General features: G+C 39.4%; 1 protein-coding gene across 2 annotated transcripts in view; it reads left to right on the forward strand.

Moving 5' to 3' along the window:
- Positions 1–16151, forward strand: part of impdh2 (IMP (inosine 5'-monophosphate) dehydrogenase 2) — a 37276-nt gene extending 21125 nt beyond the window's left edge. Inside the window, exons 7-15 of one of the 2 annotated variants that reach the window (XM_026153277.1) lie at positions 1730–1929; positions 2295–2385; positions 2697–2792; positions 7419–7490; positions 12077–12220; positions 14165–14309; positions 14705–14848; positions 15481–15564; positions 15783–16151. In XM_026153277.1, the coding sequence (XP_026009062.1) occupies positions 1730–1929; positions 2295–2385; positions 2697–2792; positions 7419–7490; positions 12077–12220; positions 14165–14309; positions 14705–14848; positions 15481–15564; positions 15783–15804 (998 nt within the window). In that variant the 3' untranslated portion in view covers positions 15805–16151. The remainder of the gene's footprint in view (positions 1–1729; positions 1930–2294; positions 2386–2696; positions 2793–7418; positions 7491–12076; positions 12221–14164; positions 14310–14704; positions 14849–15480; positions 15565–15782) is intronic. The other variant, XM_026153278.1, reaches the window with a different exon arrangement.
- Positions 16152–18168: the final 2017 nt, after the last annotated feature.

Here is an 18168-nt window from a genome sequence, read left to right on the forward strand (position 1 = left end):
TAATACCGGTGTAATGTTGGGCAATGATAAGAAAATGAAATATCGCGATAGAATATGGGTAAAACGTGCATGCGCAGTGCCTTTGATTTCATACGCACATGGCGGAAAAAGCATGGCGGCGACGGAGAATGAGAAGGGCGAAAGCGGATCGTTGAATGAAACAGATGAACCAGAATTGGTTTGTAAAAATGCTGCAACTTCAGTGGTGTGGAATTGGTTTAGCTTTCATCCGTCAGATACACAACAAAGCACTATTTTTGGTAGAGCATGCTAGCGGGCTGTCGTTATTACTGTGGGTTTTTTTGTTTTTGGGTTTTGTTTTTTGTTTTTAAAATACGGCACACTTAAAATCAATTCTTTGATTTTTTTATTTTTTTTATTAGATTTTTTTTTTTTGCATTAATAAAGTTGTGGAGTTGTAAAGTATTTTGTCTAGTGTCAATTATATCGTCAGTTATATCGTTATCGCAAATTTTCACATGTATATGGTGATAAATAATTTTGGTCATATCGTCCTGCTCTACTAACTGTGGTAAAATGACTTCATGAAGGCAGAGGGGGGGGAAAATGCATTGTCTAAGCTAACACTGGATGATTCACGTTATCCAGTGTCAGTGCAGACATCCATAAAAGGTGAACCTGAGGAGTCCATCAGCACATCTATCCGGGTTACAAAGACTCACTGAAATCACCAATACAACTGCATTGTCTAGTCAGTGTAGGGGACAAAAGATATGTTATCCCCTCATGCAATTATTTTCTCAATGTGGGATAGAGCTGCACTGTAAACAAACTGTGGAAGGGGGAACAAATGGGATCTCACAGCCACTGTGTTCTGCTAGAGCTCCACCGATATATCAGCTGGCTGATAGATGAAATTGTAAAAACTAAAAAACAACTTTCCGCCATGTTAATGTTAATGTTACACTGTTTGTCCACCAGAGGGCACTTTGTAACGTCCTTGTTGGGGGCACCTAAGAACAAGCTGATCTAAGCAGAATTTTGCAGAGTGTAAATGAGTAACCCATGACTTGTAGTGACAGTAAAACAAGACCATTGTTAAACTGCTTTGTCATTATTTTCTCAGTAAGGATAAACTATGATCATAACTACACATAATAATTGTTATGGGAATCAGTTTCATGTGTCTGAAAGGGGAAAAACAAAATCAGCCAATGTTGGATTTTTAAACCGCCAAATATAGAGTAGAAATATTGTTATTGCTCTTAAAAATCTTGTATCTGTTGGGCTCTCTTTGCTAAATTTTATTCACATATGTCATGCTGGTACAGTGAGTAGAATGAGACTATTTTGTCTTTAGGTGAGATGGATAAACGTCTTATTGTTTTGCAAAGATTTTTAATAGGAATATAATGCAGTGTAAAAGTGACAGCAGTATTCTGTTTTTTGTGTAAAGTTTATAAAATGATTTATTTTTCTTCCAAGAGATGCCATGACTTTAGTTGATGAGGATCAGTTTTATTTTTCTGTAATGATTTGTACATTAGTTGGAATGTAGCACAACACTGTTGTGTTGATGTTAAAGCAGTGCTCTGTTTACATTACAGTGCAATAAAAGTTTTTGGCGCAAAAATCTGAATAATCGTGATCATAATTTTGGCTATTATCACGAAGCCCTATGATGGGGAAAAATGTACCAAGGAACAGGGTAAGCTGCTTCTAAGTGCACAGCATGAGCACGCTTTCATGCCTTTGGTTCCTCCTGCAGGTAAATTGCCCATAGTGAATGAAGAGGGGTCCCTGGTATCCATCATCGCTCGCACAGACTTGAAGAAGAACAGAGACTTCCCCTTAGCTTCCAAAGATTCTCGGAAACAGCTGCTGTGTGGTGCAGCCATCGGCACACACGATGACGACAAGTACCGACTGGACCTGTTGGTGCAGAGCGGAGTGGATGCGGTTGTACTAGTAAGGACTTCTAATGTGCTTTTTAAAGGCATGGAATGTTTCAGGTGCAGAGTTTGGGGGTAAATTAAGTCGTGTTGAAACTGGGGACGGGGCTTAAACTGGGACCAATTTTTGGTTTTGTCATGCAAGTAAGAGACCTGCCTTGGTCCACTGACAAATATTTAACTAAAACCACTTAATGAAACAGTGCATAACCATGGAATCTGAAAAGAAAAAGCAGTCGCTTGGATGAAGGACAGAGTAGACCTGCCAATTATTGTTTAGAATACACAGTTTTTTGTTGTTAAGGGGTTATCTTCAATCTGGGTGAGTCTTCATGTCTTTGAATGGGAAGATCATGTTATGTTTCATCTCTCTACCTCCAGGACTCCTCTCAGGGCAACTCGATCTTCCAGATCAATATGATCAAATATATTAAAGAAAAGTACCCCAACCTGCAGGTCATCGGTGGCAATGGTAACTTCACTTTACACACACTAATATTTTCATATGTAAAGTATTCAGAGAAAGTATTTTCTAAAAAGAAAGTGTTCACTATAGAATGGATGCTGTTTTCTATGTATGCACTTGTCAGAATGGTCCATGATAAAGGCGTATCGTGCAAAGGGGGAGCGACACATCCTACATTTGTTCACAGCCAGTGGGCTTGAGTGTTGAACATTCATGTCTTTGATTGTATTTGCTGCTCATTGATCTGTTGTTTGTGGTGAAAATTACTGTTTGTTTGTTTTTTTCCCCTCCTCTGTGTCTCACCCGGTCTGTGGCAGTCGTGACTGCAGCTCAGGCCAAGAATCTGATTGATGCAGGAGTGGATGCACTGAGAGTGGGGATGGGCAGCGGCTCCATCTGCATCACGCAGGAAGGTGAGTGACTGAAGGCAAAACTGTACAGACAACAGGCACATCACTTCCTGCTTCCTTTTATAAAACGGCTCTAAACCAGTCTGAAGCCTTTGATCTGTATGGTGTAGCAGCTTCTGCTACAAAATGGCAGCAGTAAAGTTCTTCTGCAGCAATAAACAGTACTTAAAGTCTGCTTTGCTTGTTGAATCCTAAAGCACGGACCAAACCAAGAATGGAAACCTAAACTTTCACCCTGTGTAGTATATCGTATTGAAGGACAATTAATTCTGTATTTTTGTGTACTTTATGAGATTCCTGATGGAAACGTGAGCATTTCCAGTTGCTTAGTTTGACAATTTGTTGCATTCAGGGGTAACTGTTGTTGACAGTTCTGACCCTTTCTACTATCTGATGTCTGATCATCTTTGTACATCATAGGCTGTGAAACATTTATGCTGCAGCCTCATTTTATTATAGAAAATAACAATCAATTATTATGGTTTCTGCACTGATTACTCAAATTGGGCATAAAGCTGCAGTGCTAGTGGACTTTAAGTCATCCTTTGTGAACTTGTCCTCTAAGTTAGACAATGCGGTACATGATTATGGTTTTAAACTAATGTTCATTGAGATGTTTTATTTACACTGGGACATCTATTTAGTACTTAAGTTATGGTTCTGTGGAGCTGCTATTACTGTGTAGCAGGAGTTTGGGTTAGAAAGTTGAAGTTGTTGTTTTTTTGGGGGAATGGGGCCTAGTGGGTGGGGGTGAGAGGTACTCCTCAGTTTTTGTTTAGCTTTTTGTATTTGTTTTATTTTTCATTTATTTCTTTAATCATGATACTAAATCTAGCCTGCTTTTCATACACTCCTTTTTTATTGATTTGGTGAAGAGTATCAGCATCACCCCATTAGCATCACTTTTGTACTAAGACTGAGATTCTTTTACTTAAAACTTGTTACACGGCAGGCTTTCCCACTCTCACCTTTACTTTTCACTTTATCAGTAGAGCCTCTCTCAGCCACCTCTCAGAACGTCTTTGTAGTGGTGTAGTGCAATCCTGTGGCATAGTGCACAGGATTGCTATATATGCAGATGATTTATTATTATTATGTTACAAATCCAACGACTCCCCTATCTGCTATTATGGAATCACTTTAAAATTTTGTCTCTTTCTCCCATAAACCTTGATACACAGGAGCTTAGACAAAACGGAGCTACCTTTCCGTCTAACTTTTTCTGGCTTTAAGTATTTAGGAGTGCATATCAAGTTTAATCCCTTGTTGTGATAACCCTGTTGTAATTGCCTCTGTGGAAATTTTTTTATTTATTTATTTATTTATTTTAAATTTGGTATCAATTCCAGTGCCACCTTAATTTTGTCTCTGCCTCTGCTCTGACCCCAATCTGTAATAATCAGCCCCCCTCTTCCTTTCATATATGTGCAAGAAAAGGAGTCAATGTTTTCATTATAATTTATTTATTTATTTGTTTATTTTTTTGGAAAGACAACAGTTTTCTCAGTTTTTAGTGATATGTCTTTTGTACAATTTGCCCTCATATTTATTCAGCTGTTTTCAAATAAGACACACTGCATCCTCTGCTTCCCCAGAGTTTCCATGTCAGCCCCCCAAGCATTTGTGGGAGGACTTATATGAGTTGAAGTCTCACAGTAAGGCTCTTATCTCATGAATATATACTTTCATTACTGCACTGGCCAATTACTCAACCAAAAAGATCACTTCCAGTTGAGAAAAGGAACTGGGTCTTAAATTTGGGGAAGATTACTTGGAAAAAGTAATTGATAGTATTCATACCTCATCCTCATGTGCAAGACTCTTCCTTACTTAGTTTAAGACAGTAAATACAGGGTGGGTGTCACATGGCCCTCTTCCTATTTGGGGGGGGAGTTATATCCAAGATGGCCGACTTCTAAATGGCCACCATGGTCACCACCCATCTTGAGGAGTTTGCCCTCTCACATATACTAATGTGCCACAAACAGGACTTTAATATCACCAACCATTCCATGTTATTACGGTGTATCCATATAAATGGCCCACCCTGTAGATTGTATTTGTCAAAATCAAGACTATCTAAAGTATATTCTGACAACCTCGACCTGTGCGGCAGATGTATTACCTCTCTGTGATTTAACTCGTCTGCCTTACACTTCAATCATACTGGACTTTTTGTTGGCACATCATAGAATTTAGTGTTCCTCGAAAGCTCTTCACCCTCCAGCTACATCACTTTGGCTGAAAGATCCAATTCAGACTCAGAGGGTATGCTAGTGAGGTTTTATAGATGCAGCAGCCTTTTATCATTTATTTTAATTCCTTGAAAACATTTGCACCTGGCTAATTTTGAGTATCACATTTTTATTTTATTTTTATTTTATTTTTAAATATTAGGTTAGACTTTGGGATGGGGATTGGTTTGGATAAGCTGTTTAATTTGGTTTCCACAAAAGCTTCACAATGTTAATGGCTTGAACTGTATTGATTTATACCTTTTTTATTTGTTTTGTTTTTGTTGGGCCTGATATGTCAAACTAGATTAGATAAGAAAATTCTATAATTGGTATTTAAAAAAAAAACAAAACAAAAACGTACGAGCTGATCAGGAAACTCCAATGTAAAGAAATGCAAACTTTGTGTAAAACAAACAGCGGTGCTACAATGAAAATCTACAGTAAAGCTACAGAAGTTAAAAAGCGTACGAGTGCAGACTGACTGAACCTGGTATGTTTATAAGGCAGCTTGCAGAAGGCTGACAGCAGCTGTCCTACTTTATATGGCAGCAATACCTGCAACAACAGGGGTGCGTCTAAAGGGGGGTATGGGGTGTACTAGAGCATATTTATTTCAAGACTAAAGTGACGTTATACTGCAGATTTAGATTAATATAAAATATAAATTACGACTTAAATTGTACCAATATATATGAATACAAATGAAAGCTTTTTCTTAATATATATAGGCCACTAAGAATATACAAGCCACTAAAACTCTCAGCCACTGACCTGGCATTATTAGCTTGGACACTGAATTATAAGTAGTAGTTGTTATTATTGTTATTATTATTAACGTCACTCATCTGAAGGTCTGCTTTCTGCAGCAGAAAAAGTATCAAAGCACAGGGCCTCAGAAAATCTGAGAATTTTTGTGCTCGTGTTTCTTCATTGCACACAGCACATGCTCCTATAGAGGCTTAAAGGTTAAACATACATACATACATACATACATATTGCTATGTTTCTAATGATTTATTTTTGTAAATAAATAATTACAAAATATTTTTGTTAATGAGACAACTACTTATTTGATTAATTGGTTGAATGATTGATAGAATATGGAGAATATAAAATAATTGCTAGCTGCAGCTCTAATCCTGACTGTTTGCCTTTTGGAAATGAGGAAAGCTTTTTGTTTAACCCTTTACAGCCGATCGGAGCGGGCACGCTCCATTTTGCGTAACTATTTTTAAATCCCGGTAGCTCTGCAACCACGTAAGCTAGCGCAATAATTTTTTTTGCATATGAAACCGGAGGAGTTGTACTTACATCTTATGCCATCAGCTTGTCCTAGGTCACAGTTTCCTCCCACATATAGCTTTGCAAAAACTGCATAAAAATCACTTGCAGCAACAAAAACATGATATTCCAGAAACACGCTTCGCCGATCCATCAGCTGTTTGTAACACTTCCTACATCCATCAGCGCGAACTATCACATGACCGCATGACCTGCCCGAAACCGGAAGTGACGTCATTTTGCGGAAATGTAGTTTTTTTACGATTGGGGCCTTATGAGCCTATACTTGTGTTTTAAAAAGTTATGTTTGAGTTTATGACTTTCTGTGTCGTTTCTGGGATGCTTAGGACTCATATTGCACTGCTGGAAATAGTTTATTTTGATGCATATGCTGTTATTTTGCAAATTTGCGCTATAATATTTATTTTCGTTTTTCCTGCAGTGTATAAAAATTGGTGTATTTCAAAAATAAAACTATGAAGACACTCAAAATAAATTTCCTGTGGTGGGAAACTAGTTTGTGCAACTTTTTTGTATTTACAGTTTTGAGGGATGAGCCTCTTAAATTTCTCTAACTAGAAATATATGTTAAAAAAACAAAAACGATTTTCAATTTTTTTTGTAGTTTATTGCACTTTTTTGCAATTTATGTAATTACTATGCACCTAATGCATACATATTATTAAAGTTTGGGCTATAATGGTTGTATTGATGTATAGCAACTTGAAATGCTCCCAAAAATGGCTCCACAGCATGTAAAAATATAATATAAGCTCTGGCGGACTTGGTTCTATGGTAGGCCTTAAAGGGTTAAACTCAGTTTAAATGTTATAACTGAATCAGTCTGTCACTTTTATGAGTTTTGTTTGTCTGCTGTAGTGAGGCTCTCTCTGTTCCTTGTTTCTGACTGCACTTGTCTCTATGTTGACTATGATTCTTGTGATATCATTAGGCATTTCTTGTTCATTTCCTTTTGCTTGTATTCTGTTTTGCTATCATCTTCATCTTGCCATCTTCTTACCTTCTGCCTTCCTTTCTGTCTGCCTCCTGTTCTCTCCCCTACTTCTCATCCTGGTGCGTGCGTGCGTGCGTGCGTGCGTGCGTGTGTCAGCTCCCCTCAGTGTACCACCAGCTATAAAGCTCCACAGCCCCAAAACCCCAACCACTGTTACGGGATACTCCAGTAAGTTCCCCTGCTGGTGTGCACTAGGCTCGGTTTGGCTCCATCATCACAGTGTGTCCCCCCCCCCCACCCCCCCCCCCCCCCCCACCCACCCACCCCCACAGCCTGCTGCATTAATTGGGGTTCAGCTTTGCATCTGTAGGTGTACTAGAGTTTTAGAAGTTGGCCTTTGGGGTTTTGGGGTTTTTGCTTGTTCGTGTGTCCACACTAATTTGTCGATTATGCTGAGTAGGGATGGGTACTGGTATCCGATGCCATTATGGCACTGGTTCTGACATAAACGGTAATAACCAGACCGAAAAGCAGCGCACATTTCTGTGCTTTATTTCGGTGCTTTTTTTTTTCTTCCTGAGATGTCATACACTTTGGATTCTAGCCAATCATTTTATCTTTGCAAGCGCAGTAGGCGGGCCCAGGTACGTACGTTCTTTTAGAGCAGAGCTACAGATTAAAAATGCCCAAGGCGAAGCGGTCAACATCTGGCTGTACTTCACAGCAAAAGATGCAAACTCAGCAGTCTGCAACAAGTGCTTTAAGGTGATACCGTGCAAAGGAGGTAACACCTCGAATTAGAGCTGGGCGATATGAGATTTTTTCATATCACGATATGTTTTTTTCATTTCAGGCGATAACGATATCTATCACGATATAAGCCAAATAACTATATTTGTAAGATTTAAATGTGCCGTTGCTCACAAGTAAAATGTGAAATAATCAGCAGCTTGTTTTTAAATATTTATTTCCCATAATAAGTTCAACAGGGTAGATGTCCTTAAGGAACATGAGACTTTTTCAGATAGATAAAGGCAAATATTGCAAACTACACAAAAGGCAGCCGCTAAAGCGTTTAAGTTTCAAAATAGAACAAACGAAACAGACTAAATTGTCAATTCCACTTAGAAACAAAATATTAATTCTAAAAATAAATCTTAGTTTGTTTTACAGAAGAACAGACAAAACTGACTAACTTTTGTCAATATCAAATAAACTGAGAACTAAAAGGAAATTCTCAATCTCTCCTTGTTGTATAGCTTAGCTTTTCAAACAGTTTTAACAGTTACTTTAGTCTGACAAAAGCCGAATGACGAATTAGCGCTTCCAGTCAGAGACTGAGGCTACGTCCACACGTACACGGGTATTTTTGAAAACAGAGATTTTCCGTTTTCGTTTTAAAAAATAATCCCGTCCACACATAAAGGCAGAAATGAAGGAAAACGCTGCTATGAACATGCCAAAGCAGCAGGTGGCGCTAGATTCCTAACCGTGCAGAAATGTTGGCCAATCAGAAGTCTAGAAGCCTCGGTGGGAAAAAGTAAACAAAGCTGGGGCATAGAAGCAGAACCGAGTCGTATGTGTGGAGGGACAGTAACTGTGTGTATATGTAAGCATTTAAACACTGCAGAGAGTAGAATTAACAGTATTGTAGAAATTCATTTCACCGAAACAATAACGCGGCGCACAGTGTGACGCATGCACCAGTTTATTGTATTTCCAGACTTGCTTTCGGCACAATTTACAGTGCACGCTACTGTTTTTTGTCAGACTTGAAATAGCCGAAATACCTTCACACTACGGAGCTTCTATGGCTCTTCCGTTCGACAATCTCTCCGGCATTGGAACCATCATCTGTTTTCTCTTCGGTCACGCTCGGTTGATTTTTCTAGTCGGCACACTCATTTCCTCCATTACCCGCTGGCTGCTTCCCAAACAAACACACGTGCGGCTTGGCACTTGTGCTATACGTAGCAAGTCACGCGACGTGACGCTGCGGCTGTGATTGGTTCAGCTGACCTTTTTTTTTTTTTTTTTTTAAGAGGACAAGAGCGGCGAGGTCTATCGCGATAGCTTAATTTCTCTATCGAGTAAAAGTTATATCGCGATACATATCGTTATCGTTCTATCGCCCAGCTCTACCTCGAATCTGATCAAACACCTGGCGACATATAGCATTTTGTTAAAAGCCAAGAAATGCGCCGTTTTTGATAGCTTGCTGCGAGACCTCACACCGTGCACATCTACTGCACGTGGGTTGCCTGTTATCGGACCCGGAGTTAGCAACATCCCCCAAAAACCCCAAGAGTCCTGGCCCCTAGCCCTGCCAGTGTAGCAGAAATGATGACGGATGATGATGGCAGCAGCTGTTATTCTCTGCGTGAGTAGCTTAATGTTGTCTGTGTGTAAACTAACCACGTCATTGAATTAATGCATGTAAGGTGAACTAGCAAACACCTTCGTAGTTACATGCGGCTGTCTTCTTGTTTGATGGCAGATACTCCCTTCACCCTGGCCAAAAAGGCTAAAATGACCAAAGAAAAAGTGGAAAACAGCTAAACACGAGAGGTCTTTGGACAAAGTTTGTTTTGTTTTTTTTCCATTGAAAAAGTATGGTATCACTTCCAGCCAAGAGTGATACCATAAATCCCCTATAGCTGCAGAAAAGGCTAACATTGTTATCTTTTTTTACAAAAAAAACCAGCTGAACATGAGAGGTTTTTGAACCAATTTTGTGTTCTCCATTCTTTAAGCACCGGCACCGTTTCAAAAGTACCGGTTTGGTACTGGTATCGGATAAAACCTAAACGATACCCATCCCTAATGCTGAGTGAATGTTGCTCTTCTTCCACCCACTTTCCTGACCTTTTGATTTCTGTTTGAAGCCATCAGATTGAGACACAAATGTAAAGATACTATTGGTGAGATAGTGGCTGGGTTCAAAGGCCACTGCTTATTGTGTTAGGCGTCTCATCCATGTCTAACACACATTCCTAACATTGGAACAAAATAAAAAGCAGAGGATTACTAGATGGTGTGACTAGCTACCACAGGGTGTCTCTGTTCAGCACTTGTGGTCATGTTTGTGTGCTGGTTGGGACAGACTTTGCTTAAGGATATAAATGATAAGAATTAATCACCTTTGTCTACAATGTGGGGAAAGATGTTAAAGAAGTCGCTGCCACTGTTTTTGGCTGAAAATTAATCTGCACTCACCTGCTTTGTGGGTTCGTTTCTGCTTTGACCCTGCTTTTCATGAGTCAAAACAGAGTAGAATAGTAAAGATTTGTAGCTTGAACCTATTGAGCTTCACTGTTTTAGAGTACGGCCATTGCATATGATAACAGTTCCCTCTGAAACGTTTTTGTGTTTTTCACTGAATAGAAGCAGAGTAGAAAATAAATAGGGATCCAGTATTTCCCCACATAATCAGATTAAAGAACTGCCACTTTATTGAGCACTAGATTTTTACTCGTCTTGGTCTTAAGCTGGGGACATGAGTCCTTCCGCTCCGCAGCCTTGGTGAGCTTGGCAGTTTTTCTAGTTGTTCACCTGCTGGAGGCTGTGGTTTTGGTGGTTCTCCAGCTTGCAGCAGAAGCACTCTCTTCGCCAGCTGCAGTCCAAGATAGAGTCCGAGATCCTCTGTAGAGGGATGCAGCTGATTGATATCGAGGGCTGCAACAACGGCAACCCGGATAGATTGAACAACCAAAACCTGGTTGGCAGTAAATATACCTTGCTGGCCCACCCAACTAAAGTCTGTGTGGGGAAACACTGGAATCATTAGTGCTGGTAAGTACCTTGCAGTCCTGAGTTGGAAGGAAATGACGAGTTCAGCGGTTTAATAAAAGGAATTGGAATGTTGGGATATTTGTGTTTTGGCACTTTACTTCTGTTGCTTAATATTAGAGTAGTTGATCTTTTGAAAAATGGCTTTGAAATCCACTGAAGAGTCCTCTGCAGCTACAGGCAGCGTGTATTATGAGAGTTTGATTCTTAGAGCAGTGTGGTATTTCTCTGCTGATGTGACAAATTTAACTTCCTCATTTTCACATTTAACAAACATAACAGACATGTTCCCAGTTTGTCTGCTCATTCACTTTGTTTCTTTTTTCTAAACGTTGAACAGTTTGTCCTATTATTAGTCAGTGGAGATTTCTTTCCTCTTGCCTTCTCAAACTGTCAGACATATGAAAGAACAATGGCTAAATGATGGAAAAGCTGAATCTTCCAAACTGAGGCCAGTTCTTTAGCTAAATATGTCATACCGTGGTGTTATCGGCTGATTTTTAAGCAACTTCAACCACTTAAGCTTAAAGCTAGTTCTCCATACAACAAGTGAAGAGCAGGTGTAAAGTAAAAATGTTGGCCATCATCATACAGCCTCTGTCACTGAAGACAACATTCTGCGTTTTTAAATAACCGACTGAAGCAATCCCCTACATTGTTTACAGATTGAATTGAATTCAATTTGTTTTTTATTTTAATGACAAAATTACTTTTCATAAGGTTTTATCAGCCTGAGCTTGCTGCTAAAGGACACATTAGCAAGATGGCGCATACTGCTAGGTTTACTCACAATACATTAATGTGGATAGCTGAGTTGTGCTTGGTTTGGTGGTTTCAAGCTGCATAAGATTTTTAAAAGGCTCATATTAGCTGAAACCTCAGGATCAAGCTTAGTCAAGACAAGTTGGTGCATCTGGCTCGAGTTGTGTATTTACAGTAGTACAGAGGTTCTTTACAGGGCACCTTTCTCAGTTGTACCTGTTTAATCCACCTTCATCTGTTTTTTCCTCCTCTCTCCTCGACAGTGCTGGCATGTGGCAGACCCCAAGCCACAGCTGTCTATAAGGTTTCAGAGTATGCCAGGCGTTTTGGCGTTCCGGTCATCGCTGACGGCGGCATCCAGACCGTTGGCCACACCGCAAAGGCCCTAGCACTTGGAGCATCCACAGGTATGGATTTGATCATCAGGTGAACATGCATTGAAGCCATGTCGAACGAGAAAGAAAAACTTGATTTTTATCTTCTTGTTTTATTACTGAAGAACTGATTAAAGAATTTTAAGATGCAACATAATAACTAGAGATGGCACGAAACCACTTTTTAATGTCCGATACCGGATATCATAAATTTGGATATCTGCCGATACCGATATGAATCCGATATAGCGTATTTTGTAATCAATAACGGATTTCTTTTTTTTTTTTTAATAAATATCTTGCTGCATTTTGTATAAGTTCATACTCAAGTTTTAAAAAAAACAAGAGACTGAAGCTATTCTGTTATACCTGTATGCAAAAAATACACTCCACCCAAAACATGTTATAGTTCAGCAACACTGATCAATCTAATAAATTTAAACCTACACCATCCTCCCTATTCTGGTATTTTAAAGAGTACTTACCTACCTAACTAATAGGGTTGCCAACTCCCAGAAAAAATATTAGAGAACCACCCCCCGCCCCTTAATCGATGTAATCAACTTTAATTTAATGCAAGTGCAAAACAAATGCACAGAAATAATTAAATAGATTCAGCATCTTTCTTCAACAGAATTGCAGACTGCACAGATGGTACCTTCCCAAAGGAAAAAGTACTATAACTTACTAAAGTGTATATTAGACTTACTAATTACTATATACAATAATGGATTTCTATACATTTAATCAGATGACCACTTTTGTTGTAAGATTCAGATAATTATTTATTCAAAGTTTTTAAATGACATAACAAAGAAAAATATTCTTTGTGCCCCTGGCCCCCGACAAAACTTTGCTAGACCCGCCCCTGCACAGTTACCAGCCATCAGCTACGTAGGAAAGGATCCTGGTGTTATTTGTCTCTCAGAAACAGTTCATAACTTCCCTTCAACTCATTCATGTCACCTAAAAGGTAAACCTGTTTCTCCATCACCCTGCTCAGCTCTGATGATTTAGTAAGAACATCTCCTAGTTCCATCTTCATGTTTCCCTCTCACCACATATCCAAACCGATATCGTGACCAGCAGCTTTTACAGCCGTGGCTCCACCAAAACCTCAGCTGACACTAGAAAGTAATATTAAATACATTCTAACAGCAGCTTATCACGCTTAAACGTGCTGCTGTTGTTTATCCGCCGGTCTCCTCTTTCTAGCACAAAGTGGGCGATAAACAAACGAGAAAGAGTGGACTTGTGGCAGAAAAGCCGATCAGCTGATCATTGATCATTTTCATGCTTGAAGTAATAACAGGGGAGGGAGGGGAAGTGAATGAGAGAAGTAGTGTTGATTTTTTAATTCTAGCTGAAGTACGGGACAAATCGCTTCCTTTTCACCTCAGTATGGAACTCCGATCGCCAGTCCAGCTGTGGCTCAATATATCAGTTGTTAAGCTTAACGTGGAAATACTATGCAAACATTTAGGCATGAACTTACACACTTGCTTTACTTCTCTGGGATAGTTTTGGCCGAGATGAAATGCCGCGGTTAGGAAGCATGTAGCGAGGCTCCAAATACTCCACCAGACCGCCGACAGGTCTCGCAGACAACAGCCGCTCTGTCACGTGACACATACTGCTCCGATGCGCCGAGCTGGGTTACGCCAAGTAGCGCGTTTTGTGAGGTGATTTTGTGATACTTCGGATCGGATTACGTTTTTTATTTCTCTCCGATATCCGATCCAGTAATTTAGGTCAGTAACGGACCGATACGTAATATCGGATCGGTCTATCTCTAATACTAACTGCACCCTACAGTTAGTGAGAAGGTAAAGTCTGACTGTGGAAAGAGCAAATTTAAAAAAAAAAAAAATCAATCACCTCATTGTTGTAATCTCGGCACAATTTTATCTTTGACTTTTTTTTTATATATATGATAGAGTTAAATGTTTCAGTAACTTTCTTTTTCTGTGTGTCCAGTGATGATGGGTTCTCTGCTGGCTGCTACTAGTGAAGCTCCTGGTGAATATTTCTTCTCTGATGGCATCAGGCTGAAGAAATACCGTGGCATGGGCTCCCTGGACGCCATGGACAAAAACCTGGGGTCCCAGACCAGATACTTCAGGTATCAGTAATACAACAAGGGGCTGTCCACCTTACACAGCCAGTCTGCCTGTCACGTTGTTGGGCCTTTCTTTGCCAGTTTTCCCCAGCAGACAACACTTCCTCATTTCATTTTCAGTGGTTTGCAGAACACAGCTGTTGTACTGCTATGTGGTGGTAAAGAATGATGAGCCTGCTAGAAAAGTATGGCGCTGGCATTTCACTTTAAAAAAAACAAAAAACAAAAAAAAAACCTTCATCTAATAGACAACCTCTAACGAGCTTACAAAGATGTTCACTGAACAAACTGGTCTAAACAGGCTGTTGAAGTTGATATGCTATCAGTGAGCAGTAGGTTGCCTAACAAGGGGTTCTCTCCACACTACTCACTCCTTTCTCCCTCCTCTCCCCTCCCAGTGAGAACGATAAGATTAAAGTCGCTCAGGGTGTTTCCGGAGCTGTGCAGGACAAAGGCTCCATCCACAAGTTTGTTCCTTACCTGCTCGCTGGCATTCAGCACTCCTGCCAGGACATCGGAGCTAAAAGCCTAACCCAACTCAGGTAAAAACACAAACCTGTCAGAGTTAACGCTGCACTCTGAGAGAACTCAAACAGCCACACGAGAAGAAAAATGAATGTTTAAATACTCAGAAGCAAGCCAATAAAAAAAGTGATTAAATGTCCAGTGATATTTGAAGCATAAATCATGATCGATATGCAGTATGAATTTTACTGTCTAAATAAACACTTTCATTTGTACATCATACAGAAAGGTTTTTGAACTTTTTTTTTTTGGTTGCTTTTATCAGATAGCACAGCAGGGAGTAGACAGGGCAGCTGGGAGAGAGTGTGGGGGAAGATTGGGGACCAAAGTGGTGCTCAATTTTTTTTTTTTTTTTTTTTTGCAGAAATGTTTTTGACGACAAATACATTGACAGTTATAGGGGGGGGAAAGGAATTCATTACGAAGTTTGAATCTGATGTACTTGACACATTTTGTAAATCACATTAGTGTGATGTGGCTGACCAAGTACAGTCAGGTGTATTACAAGTTCTATAGCTTGGCCATTATCTTGTATTTCACAGAAATTTGATGTCCAGCTTTATTCTTATTTCCTTAAGTTTTATATTGTACTTAATTTCTCACCATTTCTGCTGTCATCTAACAGCTGTTTTCTTTTTTCCTTCTCCAGAGCCATGATGTACTCTGGAGACCTGAAATTTGAAAAGAGAACAACATCAGCTCAGAAAGAAGGCGGAGTCCACAGCTTGCACAGGTACACACGCACACAGACATGGGTTTTCCTCAGTTTCATATTTCATGGTCTTCAAATTTCCTAGTTTCATGTCTTACCACAACCACACAAGCCTTCAGTTAAACTTCCTCTTTAGCGCCTGTAATCAGGCTACTGCTGTGTCTGTCTTAACAGGAAACCTCAGGGAGTATCGTGGATAAGTCGTGTGATCTTTTCTTCTCATACTCTTTCTCCCACAGTTACGAGAAACGTCTCTTTTAAGGAGAAGCTTGTCTTCTGATGGAGAATCCTTCCAACAGACATTATGCAAAAACACTACTTGCCAGATCATCTGATAGCTGTTTTTGACGCACACCCACACTTCTCATTAGAGTAGTCTGTAAAGATCAACCTCTCGCAAACTCCACTCTTCCAGTGATCCATTAGTCTTCCTGCCGGTGTCATCTATGCATAGTCTGTTTTAAATGTGAAGGACTGAATTAAAGCATTTCAATAAGTGCACGGGTGATTGTGTCATGAAAATATCCATTGTTTCAAAGTATTTGAACCCTGCTGTGTCCATTTCAAGATGAAAAATGTCCAGTAATAAAGCATGTTTTTCATAAGTGGCTGTGGTCTGTTTTTGTTTAATTGAACAACTTTGCTAAAACTTTAAAGAATCCTTATCTAGTAACTTGTGCCCTGCATGTTCTCATGTTACCTGAGGGAAGAGAAAAGAAAAGGATGTGCTGCAGCTTGTAGATGAGAAACTGTCTGTTCTAAACCGACCATTTAGTTTCTGTTCATCTAATGTAGGGAAGCAGTGAAGCAGACCCATTCATTTCAACTTCGTTAGTAGCGAGAGCTGACGGCCATCTGTGTGCCAGTTTCTACACACTTTATATCATCATCCACTCAATTTACTCCATTTAAGTCAGACTTTAAAAACAGGCTTGTTTTAGATTAATTTCTAATTTTATGTTTGATAAAGAGGTCAAAGGGGTCTATACGAAATATTCTTTTTCAATCTGATTTGAAGAATTGTTTAAAATTTGTACATTTATATACTTAGCTGACCTGAGTAGGTTGCACTGAAGAACTGGAACTAAACATCCAACTTCAAAACTTAATGTATCAAACAGTTAAAAGCCTTTCAAAGTAATTCTTTGCAGTTTGCATCGGGACAGAGAATATTAATCAATCTGTACATGCTGTAAAGTTAAGGAGAACACACACACACACACCAAAGCATCATGACATTTATTTTGGTTTCCAGTAGTCCTGTGTGATTCTGCAAATTCTGGTATCACTCTGATACCTATCAAATACAGGGCCAGTATTGCCGATATAAACACAGGTACTGATACTTCAACCTGTAAACACAGCTTATTTAGGGGAGAGCAGTGTGTCATAATTTAAGAAATCCTCAATTTGCAAATTCTGAACACATTTTAATGACCACTAAATCCTTTTAATAAAATAGTTTAACACAATTCAGTGAACTTAGTATCAGATCAATACTCTTTTCCATCTGTGCGGGTATAGTGTTAACATTTGGATGGATTTGCCCACCTAGAGTTTCCAGAGAAGCTCTGTTTGTTGCCACTCAGTCCAATCTTGCTTCGAGGACCGTGGTTTCCACCATCACATAGAAAGCCACCACCCTTTCTCCGCCTACCTCCACATCTTCCTATCTGCTGAAGGTCTCCAGAGAGCATCAGGTATTCCTCTGAATCTCCCGGACTTTCCAGGCTGAAATGCAGACTGTCTGATGGGAGTTGTCCGGTCACACTCTGTTGGTCACACCTGCCCTCGGTTCATCCATCATGTCGCACGCAGACGTTTGTAATTAACACACAGGAAAGAGTCAGTTTACATGCCTCAATTAGTACAATGGATAGATGAAGGTTTTACATGTGAAACCGAACCCCGATCTGTGAAATAAAGCCACCATTTGTACTTAAAGTCACTTCTGTGACTTCTCCTACTACTTCTGGTAAGGGTGCAGTGGTTATGGCAGAGGCTGTTTTTTTTTTTTTTTGTTTAAGGTTTTCATTTGTTCCAAAATAATTGTAAAAATAGGCGATACAACTCCCACAATGCCTCCTTTAATGCTGAGTGACCGTCGTCGGGTACAAAGGCTCACTCTGGTTACAAGAAACCTTCAGATGAGAACACGTTTGAAAGGGTTAAGCTTATTTGTATGTTCATGTTACATCCTTTTCAGCAGCATTCTACCGACATTGTGAGACATACCCGAACCATACACAGATAAAACAATGGTTACGATATTACAATGCAATATTAAACTTTCCAAATTAACTGATTTTAGCCCATTTTAATAGTTACAATTAACACCACCTTTGTTGTCACTACTATTATGAGTATTAAGTCATTACTACGGCTACTCATAGCTGTAGAAAACTAATAATGCATTTTATGTAGTCTTTGGAATAAACAAATTGGTATACAGTTGACATGTTTAATGGTTACATATTGGTTAAACTATATATCATTTAAGTAAGGTAAGGAAATGAGTCACATAAAGAACTATATCTCTCATATATTGTGTTTCAGATTCTAATTATGACTGGGTTTTTTTAAAGTGACTGATTCATTTCCTTACCCTACTTTCAGTGTGAAAAT

The sequence above is a fragment of the Astatotilapia calliptera genome, chromosome 20 (genome assembly GCF_900246225.1).
Source record: "Astatotilapia calliptera chromosome 20, fAstCal1.2, whole genome shotgun sequence".
Taxonomy (NCBI): Eukaryota; Metazoa; Chordata; class Actinopteri; order Cichliformes; family Cichlidae; genus Astatotilapia; species Astatotilapia calliptera.